The following is a 20,445-nucleotide window of genomic DNA, read 5'->3' on the forward strand; positions in this document are numbered from 1 at the left end:
AAATATTTTTCTGAAAAGTAAAAAAGAAATGACTCATGCTAAGAGTTGGGCCTACGGGAAGCTCCCCTAGGAAACCTGATTCACACCTTCAGAGCAGCATGTGGAAGCTCTGTGTGTGGAGCATACTGAGAGGAACACAGGGCTGGCCAAGGGGGCAGGCAGGAGGCTGGTACCTGTCCTTGCCTGTCTCACCCCGGAAGAGGTCGTCAAATTGGTGCATGCGGCCGGGAGAGACGGCGTAGGCCTCCATATTGGGAAACGCCAGGCCTGCCCGCTGGATGATACGCATGAGGCTGCCCTGGGGATTCTGCATCTTGTTTGGGGGGCCCCAGAAGATAAACACAGTCTCTGGGGTCCGGTTGACGAACTCCTGGGGCCTCCGCAGCACACGGAATACACTGGAGTGGGCCACCACCCGGAAGGTGGTCTTGTTGCCCACGTCAGCCGAGTAGCCTGTGGTGGGTGCATCATTCATTCGGATTGTGCATTCAGCCTGCTCAATCTCAGGGCCCAGCTTAGTGCCCAGCAGGTGGCTGGAGCTAGTCACGATCACACACTGGTGGCACCGGGTGGGCAGCGTCTGAGGGGGAAGGAAAGTCAACACTGTTACAACCACTCAGTGCCAGTCCCCATGACCTATCTAGGCCTCCTGGAAGGAGGAGTTATGCCGGCTATGAAGACAAAGCAGCTGAAACTCCTTCACGCAGCAAGTACTAACAACAGCAGTGGGGTATGTCTAGCCCTTGGGCCTGAAATCATTTGGTCTGGCCTTGCTGAGGCAACTGTAGGCATAACTCAATATCACATAAGTCTGGGGCCAGGCAGTGGCCTGCCCAGTACAGCTTGCCTGCTATATTATGCAAGAACCCAAGTTCAAGTCCCTGTCCCCATCTGCAAGGAGAAACTTCACAAACCATGAAACAGTGCTACAGGTATCTCTCTCCTGCTCTTCCCTCTCAGTTTCTCTCTGTCTCTATCCAAAATAAATATGTGAAACTTAAAAAACATTTAATGCCGGGAGTCGGGCTGTAGAGCAGCAGGTTAAGCGCAGGTGGCGCAAAGCACAAGGACCGGAATAAGGATCCTGGTTCGAACCCTGGCTCCCCACCTGCAGGGGAGTCGCTTCACAGGCGGTGAAGCAGGTCTGCAGGTGTCTATCTTTCTCTCCCCCTCTGTCTTCCCCTCCTCTCTCCGTTTCTCTCTGTCCTATCCAACAACGATGACAATAATAACTACAACAATAAAACAACAAGGGCAACAAAAGGGAATAAATAAATATTTTTTAAAAAAATTAAAAAAAACATTTAATGCCATAAATCTAGGAGTATTTTAAAAATACTTATTTTATTTCTTTTTAATGACAGAGAGAAAGATATACAGAGAGCTACCAGAGCACTGTTAAGCTCTAGTATATGGTGGTGCTGGGAATTGAACTCGGGACATTGGAGCCTTAGGCATGAAAGTCTTTTGCTTAATGATTATACTGTCTCCCCAGCCAATAAATTTTTTTCTTAACTTTCCATTTTTTAAATAAATATTTACTTATTTATGTATTATTCAATAAAGACAGAGAGAAATTGAGATGGGAGGAGGAGATAGAGAGGGAGAGAGATAGAGAGACACCTGCAGCACTACTTCTCCATGTATGAAGCTCCCCCCCTATCGGTGGGGACCAGGGATTTGAACCTGGGTCCTTGTGCACTGTAATATGTGTGCTTAACCAGCTGCACCACCTCCTGGCCCCTGGAGCTTTTTTTTTTTTCATGAAAACATGAAGGGCTTATTTCTTTATTTATTTTAGCACCAGGGTTATTGCTGGCTCTGTACCTGAACTATGAATCCACCATTATTCCCAGCATGCTTTTTTTTTATACAAAGACAGAGAGAAATTGAGAGAGAGAGACCTGCAACACTGCTCCAACACTCATGAAGTTTCCCCTTGCAGGCAGGGAACACAGAGCTTGAACCTAGGAATTGAGCATGGTAATGTATGTGCTCTACCAAGTACATTATTGCCAGGCCCCAAGTGCTGATCTTTAAGTTAATAATTTTATGTGGCCCATGAATGATGTTATAAATATTCCAATGCAATTTGACAGAATAAAGGTCCCCACTCCTGATTTACAGTGAAAGCCAATGGCCACACACTAAAAGTAGAGCAGTGAGTCGATGTGTCCTCCCCTCAGACTTTTGGAAAGTCATGATCAGGGAAACAGTAAACAAGAGCAAATCATGCCAGGCAATATGTAAATGTGCTAGGAAGAGCATTACAGAGGAGGCGGGTTAAGAGTAACAGGAGCCTGGATACTCTAGAAAAGGCCACAGGGTGGCCCCTCTAGACTAAGGAGCCATACAGGGGGGAAAAAAAAAAAGCATTCAAGGCAGAGAGACACTAGACAGAACCTTGAAGTGGGAATACTGTGGTGTGTTGAGGAAATGAAGGCCATTCTGTCAGGCAAAGCTGACAGCACTAGAATAAGATGGGATGACAGCCCCTGGTCCCCATGCAGACATACCCCAAACCCCCACACCAGAGGAGTACAGGGCCAGAATTTAAAGCCAGGACTAGCCCAAGAGGTGGCACAGTGGATAAAGTGTTGAAGTTCCACCCATAAGGTCCCCAGTGTGACCTCTGGCATTTCAATGTCAAGAGTGATACTCTGGCTCTTTCTCTCCCTTCCTCACCCCACTCATTAAAAAGTAATAAATAAAACTTTGCAATTGGAGGGATGGCCCCACTAGTAATGCACTCACTCACATACCTAGGTTTCCTGACTCAATCCCTAGCACTGCACGTACCACTGTGCTCTGCCTTCTCTCTCTTCCTTCTATCTCATGTGAAACTCTCTCATGTGTAATCAATAGAATAAATGTTTTTGTTTTTTTAAATCCAGGTCTACAGGGCCGTAGAACTGCAGCCTCAGTCCAGTTTGCAGAACAAAGCATCCACCCAACATCTACACAACCTTTCCACATGACTCATAAACCAGAACCAGACACTGTCTTGTCAATAAGGAAAGGTTGTGGAAGCCACTCTGGGAATCTGTTTCCCGACTCACAAAACAAATCGGTTAGAACCACATGTTCCTGGAATCTATTTACTGCCCTGGGGTTACCATTCACCCTTCAAAGTTTGGATGCTACCTCCTTCAGGCGAACTTTTCTTAAGAGTCCTTAATCCAAGATCCAGCAATATGTGCTAGCAAATTTTTTTTTTGCCTCCAGGGTTACCACTGGGGCTCAATACCTGCACCACAAATCCACTGCTCCTGGAGGGCATTTTTTTCCCCATTTTTTGTTGCTCTTTTTATTACAGCCCTTGTTATTGTCATTATTGTTATTGTTGCCACTAATGTTGTTAGGACAGAGAGGAGGGGAGACAGAGAGGGGGAGAGAAAGACAGAAACCTGCAGACCTGTTTCACTGCTTGCAAAATGATCTCCCCTGCACGTGGGGAGCCGGGGGCACAAACCGGGATACTTACATTGGCCCTTGTTCTTTGTGCCATGTGCGCTTAACCTGCTGTGCTACCACCCGACCCCATGTCCTACCAATTGTAACCAAAGACTTTGTCAGGTTTTCAGAGCTCTAGTTTTCTGGCTTTCACAGTCAGGCTGGAAAAAGCTAAAAGTCCAGCTCTGTCTCCTTCCCTTGTCTATAGCTCACACTCAAGCTATGCTACTTTCTCTTCTAAGGATTCATAGGGTATAGAAGACTCAGCGAGGTGTTGATCTGTCCTTAACGGCCAGCTAATGGGCTCCATACCAGTAAGACTATGTCCACAGCCCTGGGTTCTTCCTACCCCTACGTGTACAAAGAGCCCAATAAAGTTTCAGAAGATCTGTGTGGAAGGAAAGAGAGGTATGTGTGGTCTGGGGGAGCCCCTCTCTCTCTCCTGGAAGATAAAAGTCTATGCTCCAGGCCAACAACCTCCTCACTAACTCCAGAGAAAACAATTACGATCAAGTCCAGAAATCTCTGTGTCTCATGGCTACTCAAGGCAAACAGAAGCCCCAAGATGACTTTTGGTATTTCTGCAATTTGAAACTCAGAAGGCATTGAGACAATACTCTGGCTCCTCTTCTCCTTGCTGTGCGGCCTTGGACAAGTCCTTCTACCTCTGTGAGCCCCAGTTTCCTCAACCCTTTAAAGGAGAGACTAACACTGACCTCACAGGACTGGTATGAAGATTATTGATGATGACAGTGCCCAGCATATAGCAGGCATATAGCAAAGAGAAGCTGCTATCATGACTGACTTTCTGAGGCTCAGGTATCCCATGTCCTGCTCCCAGCACCCATGTGGACTCCCCAGTGGAGAAACTAGTGAGAGCCAGAATACCTTCTCTCAGATTATGGGAAGTTAGCACTAAGAGTGGCACCTTGGAGAGGACCAAGACTCAGGGAGGAAACCAACTTGCCCATGGTTAGATAGTAAACAGGGGGTGAAGGTGCTGGAAGTCAGGGCCTGGCCTTCCTGGACACACTCTTTCCTTTAGAAAAGATGAGAATAGTGGGAAGGAAAGGATCAGCCACCATGTGTGTCCACAGAGCCCACTCCCCCAAAAGTGGCTGCCCTACCTTGTTGCCAAGAATGGGGATATAGCCATCGGTCATGTGCCAGTTCTTGAGGTTGACTGGCCGGCGACTTCGGCCTCGCTGGGAGCCATAGTGGAAGACGTCGTTGGCACTATTGGAGGTGTAGAGGATGAGGATGGTGATGAGGGCAAAGAGGATCACGAACACTGCTGACCGCTGCTCCTGTGTGTGTGTAGGCGGGGGGTCAGTGAGGGCCCAGCCACCTGGCAGGCTAGGTGCCCCCACACCCGGCTAACTCTTGTTCTTCATGCCAGACCATCTCAGACACAATCTCCTCTAGGAAGACCTCCTCCTGCCTCCCCCCCCCCCACTGCCCCCAAGAATTCCTTTCTCACAGCACCGACTACACTTCATCTGTCACCCCCAATGAGACTATTAGCTGGGATTGGGTCTCCCCCACTGTGCATATGTCAACTCCCATGGTAGGGCCTGGAGCATGAAAGGTTCCCAGGGAGGGTTTTCTGGGTTGGATTAACTACTGGAGTCAAAAGGGTTCTTCCAGTTGCCTCTGGAAGGACACATAGAGATAGGTATCACTCATATAAAGAGTGCAGGTCTTCCCCCAGTATTTCCAGGGTCTGCAATGCTAGGTGTGACCTGGAAGTCATGGCTTCTTGAGATGAGCCCCCTGTGCTCATCAATGTATTGCTTCTCTGCGCCATGTTCATTCTTCTTGCCTGCACTTTGACAAGGGATCTGAGCCTCTGAAAAGGTTTTAATGACAAATAACTGCCTATTATGCTTTGCCAGTAAAGGGAGCTAGAGAGATACTTCAAGAGGAAAGGCATGGAGAGTTGGGCGGTAGCTCACCAGGTTAAGCGAAGGTGGCCCAAAGCGCATGGATGGGCAAATTAATCCCGGTTCAAGTCCCCGGCTCCCCACCTGCTGGGGAGTCGCTTCACAGGTTGTGAAGCAGGTCTGCAGGTGTCTGTCTTTATCTCCCCCTCTCTGTCTTCCCCTCCTCTCTCCATTTCTTTTTTTTTTAATATTTATTTTATTTATTTATTCCCTTTTGTTGCCCTTGTTGTTTTATTGTTGTAGTTATTATTGTTGTTGTCGTTGTTGTATAGGACAGAGAGAAATGGAGAGAGGAGGGGAAGACAGAGAGGAGGAGAGAAAGATAGACACCTGCAGACCTGCTTCACAACCTGTGAAGCAACTCCCCTGCAGGTGGGGAGCCGGGGTTCGAACCGGGATCCTTATGCCGGTCTTTGTGCTTTGCGCCACCTGCGCTTAACCTGCTGCTCTATAGCCCGACTCCCTCTCTCTCCATTTCTCTCTGTCCTATCCAACAACAAGGACAACAATAACTACAATAATAAAACAACAAGGGCAACAAAAGGGAATAAATAAATAAATAAAGATTTTTTTTAAAAAAAGGAAAGGCATGGTTGTACTTACTCCTACAAGCACAGGCTTCCAAGGCATAGGCTTAATTCCCAGAGCCCAGCTACCACTTCCTCCAGCAATCTGGCAATAGAATGCCTCTAACTCCAGTTTCTCCATCATACAGGTCCCCAAATACTCACCTGCAACCCAGCCAGTGGATCAAAACCTTGCCCTCCCTGGGGCAGTTTTGTATCAGAGCTTAGAAGACATCCTGGAAGCTTCCTTTTGTACCTTGGCCGAGAGATGACAACCCCCACCAGCACAGCTTTACTGTAAGCTTTCCACCACCCAGTGAGTCACAGTCATGCCCTTTCCAGTGAGGTCTAGATCAATCACAACTCAGGGGTGACAGCTGCTGCCCCAGCTACTTCCCCCTTTTTTTAAAATTGCCACCAGGGTAATCGGTGGGGCTCAGTGCTCATACTACAAACCCACTGCTCCTGGTCTTTTTTTTTTTCTTTTTTAAAAATTCTTTTTTTCTGATTTTTATTAGAGAGGACAGAGAGAAATTAAGAGAGATGGGGCAGATAGACAGGAAAAGAGAAAGATAGGCACCTGCAGACCTGCTTCACCATTCATGAAGTGTCCCCCCTGCAGGTGGGGAGCAGGGGCTCGAACCCAGGTCCTTGTGCTTGGTAATAAGTCTGTTTAACTGGATGTACCAGCACCTGCCCCATTTTTCCTATATTCCTTAAAGTTCTAGGCTCTCATTATCCAATGCCTAATAATACTGGGGCTGTCGGAGAGGTCATGATGCATTGTCTCTGCTTTTCTAGGCAAAAATGTGTCATGAATTTTACAGCCCAATGCTTTTATTGGTTTCTTTCTGTGCAGAGTTGGGGCCTTGAACGCACTCCGTTTCACCACTCTGGACTGCTTGTTTGCACCACAGGACTGTGGAGCTTCCTCTAGTGCAATAGTACCTCTTATGTGGTACAGGATTCCGAACTTGGGCCAGGGGCAAGGTCAGGCATGCCCACTACCCAGTAAGCTATCTCTGCAGCCCTATAGTAAATACTTGTCTATGGCCAACTTTCCCTATTCAAACGACTATAGGACTGATACACCACATGATTTCAACCCAACCTCAGGTTCTGCCCAACCTAAGATTCAGTTGACCCTCAGGAAGAGGTGTGCTAGGCCAGCCATGCTGCAGGTGCTCAGGAAAAGCTGAATGAACAGAAGATAGAGAATCCTGATACTCTCAGTGATGCCCACAATCTTCTGCCATCTTGCACTCTGACAACTGCCTACTCCCTGAACCTCCCACTCATTGCCACCTCCCTGCACAGCGTGCAATGACCACCTCTTTAGCCAATCTGTTACCACACATAACTCAGTGAAATCTAGGAGATCAGAGATGAGCCTGGGCCCAAAGAGAAGCAGAGACTTGCCCAAAGCCACACAGATCAGTTTTCATAGCAGTGTGGACAACAGGCCCCCAGGAATCAAATGCTTCAGGGGGAGTAGGGGAGACTCACAGGAGGCTGGATCTCAGGCAAATTGGAAAAAGCCTATTTCACAGACAAGAACAAGAGTTGAAAAGCAACTTACTTTGTTCTTATTCATTTCTCTCCGGCATCTGCTAAGGGGCAAGGGCTGGTGTCCTGCTGGTAGGCCAGGGGCTAGGGGTATGGGGTCACACCTGCAAGCCATAAAGAGGTTAATGTCCTAAGAATCTTCCCCTAGATTCAACAGGTCAACAGTTATTAAAACATCCACGCCCTTGGCAGCTCTGCTCACTCATCACTTTAAGGCTCAGGACTGCAGAGGCCCAGATAGGGCAAGGGCCTGCCTGGAGTCAAACAGCCAGAGAGTAACAGAGTCCTGCCTCTTTCTCACTGTCCCCTGCTTCCCTACTCAGCTCTCTGATCATAGCAATCCTCTCACCAGCACTTGCTCCAGGAAGCTGGCAGGTCTGGAGGGGGGGCTGTCTATCCCCAGGCAGTAGTCCTATCCACACCCCCACTGTAACTCCTGTCTTAGGTTTCTGTGGTGGCAGTAGGCAGCACCCCTTCTAGGTCCTCAGGCTCCCTTGCCCACACTCTCCCCTTCTTCTATAACTACATCCTCTGTGTGGAGTAGCTTGCCCTCCTGCACACTTATCCTGAGAGCCTGGGGAGGACCAGAACTTCCTCCCACCAGGCAAAGGGCTCTCCTGAGGGTGCAGCGGTTACAGAACCTCTATCACTCTCCTCTCTCAGAGCTTTGGGGACAGTTGCAGAAGGGTGGAGGCATCCTCAAACAACTTCATTAAAGGTTGTGTAAAAAGCTCTTGGTGAAGGGAGTCGGGCGGTGGCGCAGTGGGTTAAGCGCACGTGGCGCAAAACGCAGGGACCCGCATAAGGATCCCAGTTCGAGCCCCCGGCTCCCCACCTGCAGGGGAGTCGCTTCACGGGCGGTGAAGCAGGTCTGCAGGTGTCTATCTTTCTCTCCCCTCTCTGTCTTCCCCTCCTCTCTCCATCTCTGTCCTATCCAACAACAAAGCAACGTCAACAATGGCAATAATAACCGCAATGAGGCTGCAACAACTAGGGCAATAAAAAGGGGGAAAAATGGCCTCCAGGAGCGGTGGATTCATGGTGCAGGCACCAAGCCCAGCAATAACCCTGGAGGAAAAAAAAAAAAAAAAAAGCTCTTGGTGGTCAAAGCTACAGACTTATCTGTCAAATGGTCACCATCAACCTTGTCCTCCTTAGAGGGTGGCACTGAGGGAACTGTGAGGCTACCTGCCCCAGCCCCAGTGGCCTCAGCAAAGCTGGGTCTGCTCCTCACTCCTCTGGCCTTATCCTCCTGGGCCCTACCCCAGCCTCTCTCCCAACCAGTTTCCCCACCTGTCAAAAAAGAAGTGAATTCTTGGGTGCAAACCACCTCCAGCAGTTTCAAGGCTAAGGGAAGGGGAGTGTGCAGAGGGAGAAACTAGGGCCCACAAGCACTCTCATTTCTGTCCTCAATTTCAACCACCTCCCCACTCTCTGCTTTAGCAGCTGTTTACTCCACCTGCGGCAATCACCTCAAATAGCCAGAGAACCTCAGGCCAAAGGAGACTCCACACACTCCCCTCCTGATTGGTCAGATCCTGGTCACGCCCACATCTAGCCCCGCCCCTGTCCAGCGGAGGGCCCCCCCCCCCTCCTCCTCCCAAGCCCAGCCTCAGGTTTCCAAGCAGCCAGTCGCCTAGGCCCAGGGACCCTAATCCCTTCCAGTCGCCGGCCTATAGGCCTACATAAATCAGGAAACGGACGTGCCTCAGAAGCAAAAGAGGGTCTTGTCCTGAGACTCAGTTCAAGCTAAAGACCAGAGTTCAGAATCCCAGGGGGGTGCTGGCAGCTCTGGCACTCCTCTAGACATCCAAGGGCACCCCAATCCTCAGCCTCACTTGTCCTCACTGTCACACCTTCCCCAGGTTAGTGTCGGCAGTCAGGGATACTGTTCATTCCCCAGGGTCAGCCCCACCTCAGTCCTGCTCTGAAAAGGCTTTGGACAGTTCAGCATCTCAGGGGCGAATTCCAGTTCCACAACTTACTGGCTGGAGGGCCTCGGGCAAGCCATGGGACCTCTTTGAGCCTCAGTCTCCTCATCTGTGAAATGGGAACAAGAGCAGGTAACTCACCCGGTAGTGGATACAAGCAGGTGTAGCAAAGGCTGTACAGGGCTTTGGCGTGCTGGATGAGTCACAGTAGCTGTTGGTTATTATGTTACTCATTGCTCAAGGCCCATAAACTCAACATAAACTTGCAGTAAGATCAGCCTCATCTGCCCCCACTCGCCCTGCTGAGGGACTTCTCATTACTATGTACTAAGGAACCCGTGCAGGGAGCCTATCAGGGCAGCCTTCCAGGCAACACTGCTGGGCAGTTCTTGACCCCCATTTCACAGAGGAAGAGACTGAGGTTCAGAGTGTCAGAGAGCCTGGCTGGGGAGTACTGTTTACAGGCTTGTTTACAGGGAGCAGCCCAGTAAACAAGACCCTGACGGGTTCTCCCTCCAAAACATCCCAGTTCGCCTCACCTTCCATCCCACCCACCCCACACACACCCTGTAGGAATGAGCCTCCCGAGTGTACCCAGAGCCGCGGGGCGCAGGCCTGTTGGGGAGCAACTTGCTCAGGCCAGAAGGTGGCAGCCCCACAGCTGGGCCAAAAGCTCGTACTCAGCTCCAGAGCAGCGGTGCAGAAGGGCTAAGTGCGTGGGCTTCGGGTGGGGGCCACACCCTGCCCTCCAGTTTGAGGGCTTTGCCTCTAGCAGCTCAGAGGGTCCCCCGCAAGGGGGGTGGGGGACACTGCCACGAGCCGCGTGGGAGGCGGGCTCCAGGGAGAAGAGGGAGGGGCTCATTCAGAGATGGGGGCGTCCAGCCCGTGGGGAGCGATTCACCCTTCGCTCTAGACTTGGGCTGAGCCCTTTCCCACATTCTGGGGCGGGGGGGCGGCTGGGAAGAGACTGGAGGCAGGACAGCGGCAGGGTCCTCAAGCTCTAGTGGGGTGAAGCGGAGAAAGAGGCCCGGGGAGCCCCGCGACAGCCTCTGGGTGCAAGGACTGTGTTCTCCGAGCGCGGTTACGAGGAGAGCCAGCACAGGAGCGCCCCCGCATCACCCCCGCATCCCTAGCGGTTCCCGATCCCCCGCCCCCAAGCAAGCTGAGCCCCACTCCCGCTCTCTTCCTCCGCGCGGCGCCGGCTCACCTTTCCGGGGGAGCGCCCGGCCCCCCGCGGCCCCGAGCCCCCTCACATGGCGCCGGGAGCCCTAAGCCCCGGTTTGAGCTCCTGCGGCCGCCCAGGCCCCGCCGCAGCCCGGGTCCGCCCGGTCCTAGTGCCGCCGCTCGCAGCTCCGGCCCGGAGGAAGGTGGGCGGAGCTCGGAGGGGCCGCGGGTGGCTCCGCCCCGAGAAGGTGCAGGGAGGGGGAAGAGGAGAAGGGGATGGGGGTGGGGGTGGGGGTGGGCGGCCAAGGGGAAAGCGAGTTGCTTCAGTGTTACTTAGCATCTAGGAACTGCCCTTTAAGTGTGGATCAGGCCCACTTCCATCTGGTTTTATTGTCACTAAGATCAGAATGGGGAAACTGAGTCCTGGAGCACGCAGTCCTTTGCAATCAGAGAGTTTTTCCCTGGGCTCCCCTCCCAGTACTTTCAGTCCCACAGAAGGTAGTCACACTGAATGGGAGAACATGACACCCCAGGACCCTAGACCAGCCCGGCCATCTACTTACTAGCTGTGCACACTGACACACATACACATTCCTCTCACGCTAGACAACAGGGAGAACCATCTCATAGAACTGAGAGAGTTAGATATAGCTGTTCCATCTCATAATTATGGGGGTAACCCGTATATAATGTGAGAGCGAAAAATGACTTAGTATTGACAAAGCCCACTTAGAGAGGTGGGGGGAGAGCGCGCTCAAGGTACCAGGAGATAGTTCACCCGGTAGAGTGCACACTTTATGAAGTACAAAGACCTGCGTTTGAGCCTCTAGCCACCGCATGGGAGCTCCTGCATATGGGAAGCTGTCTTCTCTGTCTTTTTCTTTCTCCATCTTTCACCCTTGGTCTAAAACAAAACAAACAACAGTCCACTAGGAGTGGTGGAGTTGTGTAGGCATGAAACACCATGAAAACTCTGGTTGGGTGTAAAGAAAGCAAACAAAACAAAAACAGCCCTGTGGAAGAAAATGATACAAAAAAAGACAGAAGTCTGGGATAATAAAAGAAGCACTATAGAAATGACTCTCTGTAATCACTTTGGAAAACAAAGTTGTGAAAATTTGCATTTCATTCCTAGGTGCATACCCCAGAGAACTTCTTGGTGTTTAGTTGTTTAATTTTTTTACACAGTTCTTAACACTTTTGAAATAATACAAGACTAAATAGTCCACATGGCTCAAACCCTTGCATTTAGTACTATGTGCGCATAAATGGGTGTACCACCACCCAGCCCCATCACTCTCAGTCTTTCTGTGTCTTTCATAAAATAAATAAATAAATAAATCCAAAAAAAGGAGGTGGGAGGGTGGAGACACAGAATCTTGGCAGTAGGTGTGATGTGACTATACCTTATAATCTTACAATACAATATTGTTACCAACTATTAATCACAAATAAAAAATAAGTCAGTGGTCTGGGAGGTGGCGCAGTGAATAAAGCACTGGGCTCTCAAGTATGAGGTCCTGAGTTCAATCCTTGGAAGCACATGTACCAGAATGATGTCTGGCTCTTTCTCCCACTTTTCCTGTCTTTCTCACTAATAAGTAAGTAAAACCTTTTTTTGTTTTTTTAAACAGAACACTGCTCAGCTCTGGCTTATGGGGGGGGGGGGGCGGGTGGAATTGAACCCAAGAGTCTCTTTGTATAGCCGTTATGCTATCTAACCCTGTCCACTAAATAAAATCTTTAAGAGTGTGTTGTAAAATAAAATAGCAGCCCAGGAGGTGGCACAATGGGTAAAGCACTAGACTCTCAAACTTGAGGTTTTGAAGTCCCAAGTTCAATTCCCCAAACTACCATAATAAGCCAGATCTGATCAGTGCTCTGGTAAATAAATAAATAAAATTTTAAAAATCTTAAAAAAAAATAAAATTGGACACTGTGGTCCAGGAGGTAGCACAGTAGAGAGGCATTGGACTCTCAAGCATGAGGTACTGAATTCAATCCCTGGCAGCACATGTACCAGAGTGAAGTCTGTTTTTTTCTCTCTCTCCTATCTTTCTCACGAATAAAGAAATAGAATCTTAAAAAAAAAAAAAAAAAAGAACTGTACAGCTGCAACAATGACATCTTATTGTTCCCCCAATAAAGTGGTTTTGAAAAATATTAAATAAAAATAAAATAAAAGGGAGTTGGGCAGTAGCGCAGCTGGTTCAGCGCACATGGTGCAAAGCTCAAGGACCGGCGTAAGGATCCTGGTTCGAGCCCCCGGCTCCCCACCTGCAGGGCAGTTGCTTCACAGGCAGTGAAGCAGGTCTGCAGGTGTCTTTCTCTCCCCCTTTCTGTCTTCCCTTCCCCTCTCCATTTCTCTCTGTCCTATCCAACAACAACGACATCAATAATAACTACAACAATAAAATAATAAGGACAACAAAAGAGAATAAATAAATATTTTAAAAAACATGCTAAAAAATAAAATAAAAGCAAGTATCTATCAGGCAGTAGCCCACCTCTCATAGCCAGGCTCAGGACATAACTTCCACTTACTAGCATAATTAAAGTTCTAAATTTATTAGTATGCCCTTAAAACTTAAGACACACTTTTCTCTGTGAGAGAGGCAGGAGTGTGGGAGAGGTATGTAAGTCCAAGAATGGTTGGGTCTTGAAGTAGGATATGGGATTAAGAGGCTCATTGTATTATGTTTTCTAACTGACAAGTATGATACATGCCATTATTTATGTGTATCACACTGTTTACAAAGAAAAGGGTGTGTGTGAGGCAGGGACAGATGACCTCACCAATGTTTCCCAAAACCTCACTTCTCCAGAGCCCTACCCAACTAGAGAAAGAGAGTTGAGAGGTAATTTCCAAAAATTTAAGCCCCTGAATCTGCTTATAGTGTGTGCTTATTATATGGCTATGGTGTGTCTGTAAGAAGGCCCCAGAGGGTCAAAGGAACCCTCCTGCACTGCTGGTGGGAATGTCAATTGGTCCAACCTCTGTGGAGAACAGTCTGGAGAACTCTCAGAAGGCTAGAAATGGACCTACCCTATGACCCTGCAATTCCCCTCCTGGGGATATATCCTAAGGAACCCAACACATCCATCCAAAAAGATCTGTGTACACATATGTTCTTGGCAGCACAATTTGTAATAGCCAAAACCTGGAAGCAACCCAGGTGTCCAACAACAGATGAGTGGCTGAGCAAGTTGTGGTATATATACACAATGGAATACTACTCAGCTGTAAAAAAATGGTGACTTCACCGTTTTCAGCCGATCTTGGATGGACCTTGAAAAAATCATGTTGAGTGAAATAAGTCAGAAACAGAAGGATGAATACGGGATGATCTCACTCTCAGGCCGAAGTTGAAAAACAAGATTAGAAAAGAAAACACAAGTCGAACCTGAAATGGAATTGGAGTATTACACCAAAGTAAAAGACTCTGGGGTGGGTGGGTGGGTGAAAATAAATAAATAAATAAAATAAAATAAAGTATTTTTAAAAATTTTTTATAGTAAAAAAAAAAAAAAAAAAAAAGAAGGCCCCAGAGGGTACCAAGAACATCTCTGCCTCCATAGCTACCAGGATAGAGGGGGCCTGACGCTGGAGCTGGGAGGGGCAGCATGGAAGCGGGAGGGGAACCAAGCTCATATTGCTGGGTCATAGTGACACAGAATAGAAATAGTTATAGACATAATAGTCAACCCATATCTGTGATCTTAAGAGAACTACTGCAGTATCCAGTGGAGGTCATGGACACATAGAACTCTGGTGGTGGGAACGGTGTGAAATTGCATCCCTGTTATCTTCTAATTTTGTAAATCCAAATTAAATCACCAATAAAAAAATTAAAAGAAGACTGAGGGGGCTGAATGGTGCTGCACCTGGTAGACATCATAGGCACCATATATAAGGGCCCAGGTCAACCAGATGCAGCACCAGTCAGCCCCTCACTTTCCCTTTTATTGTTGGCTATTATGTCTATAACTATCTATCTATATTTACATATATGTTTTTGCCTTTTTTTTTCCTATAGTCTTGCCTTCTCTTCCTTTATAAATCACACCTACACCTATTACTACTTTTGAGTGTCCTTCCTTTTTTCCTCTTCTTTCCCGGGGTTCAGATAGAGTTGTGGTGGGGAGCACCCTACAGGGCTTGAGTTTCTTAAGCAGTGAAGCAATGCTGCAGGTGTCTCTTTATCTCCTCTACTACATCCATCACTTTCTATTTCTCTGAAGATAAGTAGTAAGTAAGTAAATAAATAAATAAGGGAGTCAGGCAGTAGCGCAGCAGGTTAAGCACATGTGGCACAAAGCACAAGGACCAGCATAAGGATGTTGGTTCGAGCCCCTGGCTCCCCACCCGCAGTGGAGTCACTTCACAGGCGGTGAAGCAGGTCTGCAGGTGTCTGTCTTTCTCTCCCCCTCTGTCTTCCCCCTCTCTCCATATCTCTCTGTCCTATCCAATGACAACAATAAAACAAGGGCAAAAAAAGGGAATAAATAAATAAATATTTTAAAATAAATAAATAAGTAGCTACCGGGAGCAATGGATTTGTCATGCAGCACTGAGCCCTAGAAATAACTCAAAAATAGAGTTGAAAAAAGTGAAAGTTTAGTAAAATAGTACACCTGTACAATGCATTTGCTTTGTGCTGAACACAATGCAGGTTCGTATCCAGTCACTCCCTGTATGGGAGGAAGCTATGGTTCTCTGATATCTTTTCCTCTCTCCTTCTAATATTTTTTTTTTCATTTTCTGTCTGAAAAAAAGTTGTCTTGCAGTAGTGAAGCCCCAGTGACAACTAACTAAATAATTACATGAAAAGAACAAAAGAGGGAAAATAAACCAAATTAAATAAGGAAGGTTCAGAAGACAGTTCATCCAATAGAGTGAACACGTCACCAGGCTCAAGCACTTTGGTTTCAGCACCCAGCACTATAGGGGAGCATCATGCATGGCACCAGGGGTAGCTCCATGAGTGGTGAAGCAGCACTGGAGTGTCTTTCCTTCCCCTCTCTCCCTCTACCTCATTCTATCTGAAGTTAAAAGGAGGAATGAGGCAGTGATGTACCTGGTAAAACACACACATTACCAAATGCAAGGACCCAAGTTCAAGCCCCCAGCTCCCAACTATAGGGGGGAATGGTGGAATAGTGCTGCATGTGTCTCTCTTCCATTCTTCTTCCCCCCTCTATTTCTCTGTCTCTATGATAAAAAGAACAAAACAAACAAACAAACAGTGGAAGGGAGCAGACACTGAGTCCCAGTGATAACCTTTGTGGTAAATAAATAAATAATTTAAAAAATAAATACATACTTTAAAGTGAAATTAGGGGGCTGGGTGGTGGCACACCTGGTTGAGCACACATGTTACAGTGCACAAGGGCCCAAGTTCAAGTTCCCGGTCTCCACTTTTAGGAGGAAAGCCTCACAAGTGATGTAGCAGCACTGCAGGTGTCTCTCTGTCTCTTTCCCTCTCTATCTCCCCCTTCCCTCTAGATTTCTGGCTGTCTCTATCCAATAAATAAAGCTAATAATTTTTTAAAAAATGAAATTAAAAGGGAAAAAAAGGTCTTTTGGGAGCAGAGGGATCACAACAGATATAATAAGAAGAAGAGGAGGAAGAGAAGGAGGCAGAGGAGGAAAAACCCTTTTCCCAGCAAAATTATTAGAAGTGTATAGCATTTATTTCTAGAATGATGAGATTATGAGCTGTTTTTTCCCTTTCAGTATAACTGTTTTTCCCTGGTCACATGTATTAGAGGCATCCCCCCCCCCCCATCTGCAGTTTTTCATTTCAAAGTTGCAGTTCCCCATCACCAACCACAGCCTAAAAAGTATTAACTATAAAATATATAAGATGAGCAGGGGTAGATAGCATAATGGTTATGCAAAGAGACACTCATGCCTGAGGCTCCAAAGTCTTAGGTTCAATCCCCTGCACCATCATAAGCCAGAGCTGAGCAGTGCTCTGGAAAAAAAATAAGAAGAAGAACATATGTAGGAGTCAGGCGGTAGTGCAGCAGGTTAAGGGCACGTGGCACAAAGCACAAGAACCGGTGTAAGGATCCCGGTTCGAGCCCCCAGCTCCACACCTGCAAGGGGGTCACTTCACAATCGGTGAAGCAGGTCCGCAGGTGTCTTTCTCTTCCCTTCTCTGTCTTCCCCTCCTCTCTCCATTTCTCTCTGTCCTATCCAACAATGACGACAACAATAATAACTACAGCAATAAAACAACAAGGACAACAAAAGCGAATAAATAAATAAATAAATATATTTTTTAAAAAGATATGTAAGATGAGGAAGGGATGATATTTACAGTTTTATTACACTATGTTGCTATGCCTGTTCTATGTATTTTCAGTTATTATATTTAATATTTTTTTAATTTTTCAAACTTTATTTGACAGGACAGAGAAATTTAGAGGGAAGGAGTACAGAGAGTGAGAGAGACATCTGCAACACTCCTTCAACCGCTTGTGAAGATTTTCCCCTGGCAGGTGGGGACTCAAGGCTTGAACCCAGTTACCTGCACACACTTGTGTGTTCACTTAACCAGGTGTACCACTGCCTGACCTCTAACCTCTCTCTTTCTCTTTTTTAACCAGAGGACTGCTCAGCTCTGGCTTATAGTGATGTGGGGGATTGAACCTGGGACCTTGGAGCCTCAGGCAGGAGAGTCTCTTTGCATAACCATTATGCTATCTACCCCTGCTCCCTAATCTCTTACATATTAAAATAATACATCAATGGTGGGGGTTATGCAAAGAGACTCTCCTGCCTGAGCCTCCAAGGTCCCGGGTTCAATCTCCCATAAGTAGTAGTGCTTTGAAAAAAAAAATGTGTATAAATAAATACATATGTGTGTATACACACACACATCTAACGTTACCAAAACAAGGTTTGTTGCCATCCATGGTTTCAGACATCCCCTGGGGAACTTGGAACAGATACTCTGAAGATAAGGGCAGGGAGAACTACTGTATATTTGAGCTTTTTAAATTTTATTTTTATTTTTAATTTTTAAAATTTATTTTCCCTTTTATTGCCCTTGTTGTTTTATTGTTGTTATAGTTATTGTTGTTGTTGTTGATGTTGTCATTGGATAGGACAGAGAGAAATGGAGAGAGGAGGGGAAGACAGCGGGGGGAGAGAAAAACAGACACCTGCAGACCTGCTTCACCTCTTGTGAAGCGACTTCCCTGCAGGTAGGGAGCCGGGATTTGAACTGGGATCTTAGGTGTGTCCTTGTGCTTCACACCACATGCGCTTAACCCGCTGTACTACCACCCCACCCCTTGAGCTTATTTTCTATGTATATGTACACACACACACACACACACACACACACCATACAGAACTGGGAGCCCAAAAGACAGCTCATGAAGCAGGGCGGGTGCCTTGCCATGGGCACCCCTCAGGTTCAAACTATCTAGGTTCCACCATGTGGGGAAGCACTGTGGCACTGGAGGTAGCTCAGGCATTGTACTATCTGTGTCCCTCGGGGGTGTGAGGATAACCGTTTACCCATTTTCCGGGTTATTTGCAAGATTCAGTGACGTCTGTTTGCAGAGCGCTTAGCACAGGGGAGAAAGCACCTGGTATATGGAAGGTATTATTTTCTTATCAGTTTATGATCAGACTTACTGAAGTGATTGCCATAGTTCACAGGGTGGCACTGGAAAGGGAAGGGAAGCCAGCTCTCCAGAGGAGCCTCCTGGAGTGAGCCCCAAGACAGGCCTGAGGGGGAGCTCTAGACCCAGATTTGGTCCAGGAACTGGGTGGCCTGAATTGTGGAGGTGTGAGGGGGCATCATCTAGTGAGTTTCACCTATAGCACAATTGTGTGCATGTGTGTGGCACATGTTCATGTTTGTAAATGCACATAAAGGTGTCTGGGAAAATCCACATGGGTGACTACCTGGAATGATCTCCCCTAGAGAATAAAGGTGGGATGGAAAACCTAGGCATTACCTTCTTTTTGGCTTTATAAACTTCCAGACTATTTGCAAAAGGACTAATTTGCTAAGTTCATACATCTTTGTTTTTGTTTTATAATTCAAACAGAACTTGGTTGGGGGCTGTCCAAGTCTGGACGCCAGCTTCCTGTCCCCTGGCACCTCTGTTCATTTCCTGTGTCTCAGCACCCTTCCCATCCAGGCTCCCTGACCTATCGAGCCCTGTCCCTCCACAGAAGGTCAGAAAACTGGAGAACCAGGAACTGGGCTGGCAGGAGGGAAGCCTGAGGAATTTGACTGCTTGGGGCTCTAAGGGGAGCTCTTGAGGAAGACCACCCAGCAGGCAAGAGGCAGCATCAAGGGTAGGGACATCCTGTCCACAGCCCTTCTCCCAGCCCCTGACTGGACATGAGTGGATGTTCCTGGACCAAGTCTGGGTCTAGAGCTCCCCCTCAGGCCTGTCTTGGGGCTCACTCCAGGAGGCTCCTCTGGAGAGCTGTCTTCCCTTCCCTTTCCAGTGCCACCCTGTAAACTATGGCAATCACTTCAGTAAGTCTGATCATAAACTGATAAGAAAATAATACCTTCCATATACCAGGTGCTTTCTCCCCTGTGCTAAGTGCTCTGCAAACAGACGTCACTGAATCTTGTAAATAACCCGGAAAATGGGTAAACGGTTATCCTCACACCCCCGAGGGAGAAAGGAAGATTCAGAGAACACACAGGGGTCTGAGCTGGGATTTCTCCTTTCCACACCCATGCCTGGTCCCCACCCTAGTCTTGGGGGGAGGGTGGCACAGATGGTGTCTGCTTCAGTCCTTCTTACCCTAGGTCTTGAGTGTGACCCCCACTTCTTGTTCTTTGGAGACTTAGCACTGTTACAATTATTCTTGCTCAACTGCAGCCCCACCTACCAACCTACAAAAGAAGTCAAAGCCCGCAGTGGTGACAGGACTTATCCAACGTGCCTCCTTGGACCCAAGGCAGAGAGGGAACCTAACAATGAGGCCTCTGGAGAGGAACAGGAAGTGAGCAGACAGGCAGGGCCTTCACACAGAAGCCCCTTCATAAGCATGGGTTCCCAAGGCCAGGCAGAGGGTCTGAACCAAAGTGATACAGAGGCCAGAATAGTCAGACTGCCCCCAGGTGACACTGAACATAGGAACCCACCCACCAGCCCCCAAAAGGACAGGCACTCTTTTCCTCACTGGCTAGCTGAGATCTGGACATGATTTCCTGGCTAGACCAACACCCCGATGAAGCGAGAGGTTCCTTACAACACCTCTAGGCTAGAAGGCCCACCTGATTTCCCTCCGGCCTCAGGAAGAAGTTCATGGATCCCCAGCAGGTTTGCTGAGGGAATAAAGGAGCCAGAGTGTGGACAGAAAAATCAAGGCCCAGTGAGGGGCCACACATGAAGATCCCCCCCACACACACACCCCTCAGGATGAGCACCAGGCTTCTGTTTCCCACTTACCTCCAGGTGGCTACAGGCTCCTCGTGGACAGAGTAGGGGCTCCCCAGGGACCCATATGCAGTTCTGACCTGCCTCAGAAGTGGCTGTTGTTGCCTCCTGTGAGACTACCACCCCAGAAAGACACATTAATTGGACCAACCCAGGAGCAAACACTCCACCCAGAGGCAGGGCTAGGGCCAAGACAGAGACGGCTGTGTTCAGTCTAAAGGGTTGGGCATCAACCTCCCCCTGCAATGGGGAGACAGAGGCCATCTTTGAAGAGGTGTGAAGAGGGGCTGGGGGGGGAATGAAATCCTATCAGAACTGAAGACCCTGAGCCTTGGAGACTAAGAATGAGGCCAAGGACAGCAGACCAGAGTGAGTACGGGGAAACCCACTGAA

At 48.1% G+C, this 20,445-nt stretch overlaps 1 protein-coding gene across 5 annotated transcripts; it reads right to left on the reverse strand.

Annotated features, from left to right (window-relative positions):
- Positions 1 to 46: 46 nt before the first annotated feature.
- LOC103118651 (alpha-N-acetylgalactosaminide alpha-2,6-sialyltransferase 6) lies at positions 47 to 20,089 on the reverse strand. Of its 5 annotated transcripts, none has more exons than XM_060184549.1 (5): positions 10,667 to 10,758; positions 9,601 to 9,670; positions 7,542 to 7,632; positions 4,581 to 4,760; positions 47 to 580 (listed from the first exon to the last, which is right to left on the reverse strand). In XM_060184549.1, the coding sequence occupies exons 3-5, from the start codon at positions 7,554 to 7,556 to the stop codon at positions 89 to 91; spliced, it is 687 nt and encodes a 228-aa protein (XP_060040532.1). In that variant the 5' UTR covers positions 7,557 to 7,632; positions 9,601 to 9,670; positions 10,667 to 10,758; the 3' UTR covers positions 47 to 88. The 5 variants fall into 5 exon arrangements, with proteins under 5 accessions (XP_060040532.1, XP_060040533.1, XP_060040535.1 ...); XM_060184547.1 differs by lacking the exon at positions 9,601 to 9,670 and adding an exon at positions 9,514 to 9,568 and having other exon boundaries at positions 49 to 580; positions 10,667 to 10,805; XM_060184550.1 differs by lacking the exons at positions 9,601 to 9,670; positions 10,667 to 10,758 and adding an exon at positions 20,065 to 20,089.
- Positions 20,090 to 20,445: the final 356 nt, after the last annotated feature.

This window comes from Erinaceus europaeus, unplaced genomic scaffold (assembly GCF_950295315.1).
Source record: "Erinaceus europaeus unplaced genomic scaffold, mEriEur2.1 scaffold_1052, whole genome shotgun sequence".
Classification (NCBI taxonomy): Eukaryota; Metazoa; Chordata; class Mammalia; order Eulipotyphla; family Erinaceidae; genus Erinaceus; species Erinaceus europaeus.

What these genes read in the sequence shown, in the direction of transcription:
- LOC103118651 (XM_060184547.1), bottom strand. Translation starts at nt 9,539, where the DNA reads ATGGCTTGCCCGAGGCCCTCCAGCCA. An exon ending in GAGAAATGAATAAGAACAAA is followed by an intron (nt 4,761 to 7,541) that starts GTAAGTTGCTTT and finishes ACACACACACAG; the next exon opens with GAGCAGCGGTCAGCAGTGTT. An exon ending in TCCCCATTCTTGGCAACAAG is followed by an intron (nt 581 to 4,580) that starts GTAGGGCAGCCA and finishes CTTCCCCCTCAG; the next exon opens with ACGCTGCCCACCCGGTGCCA.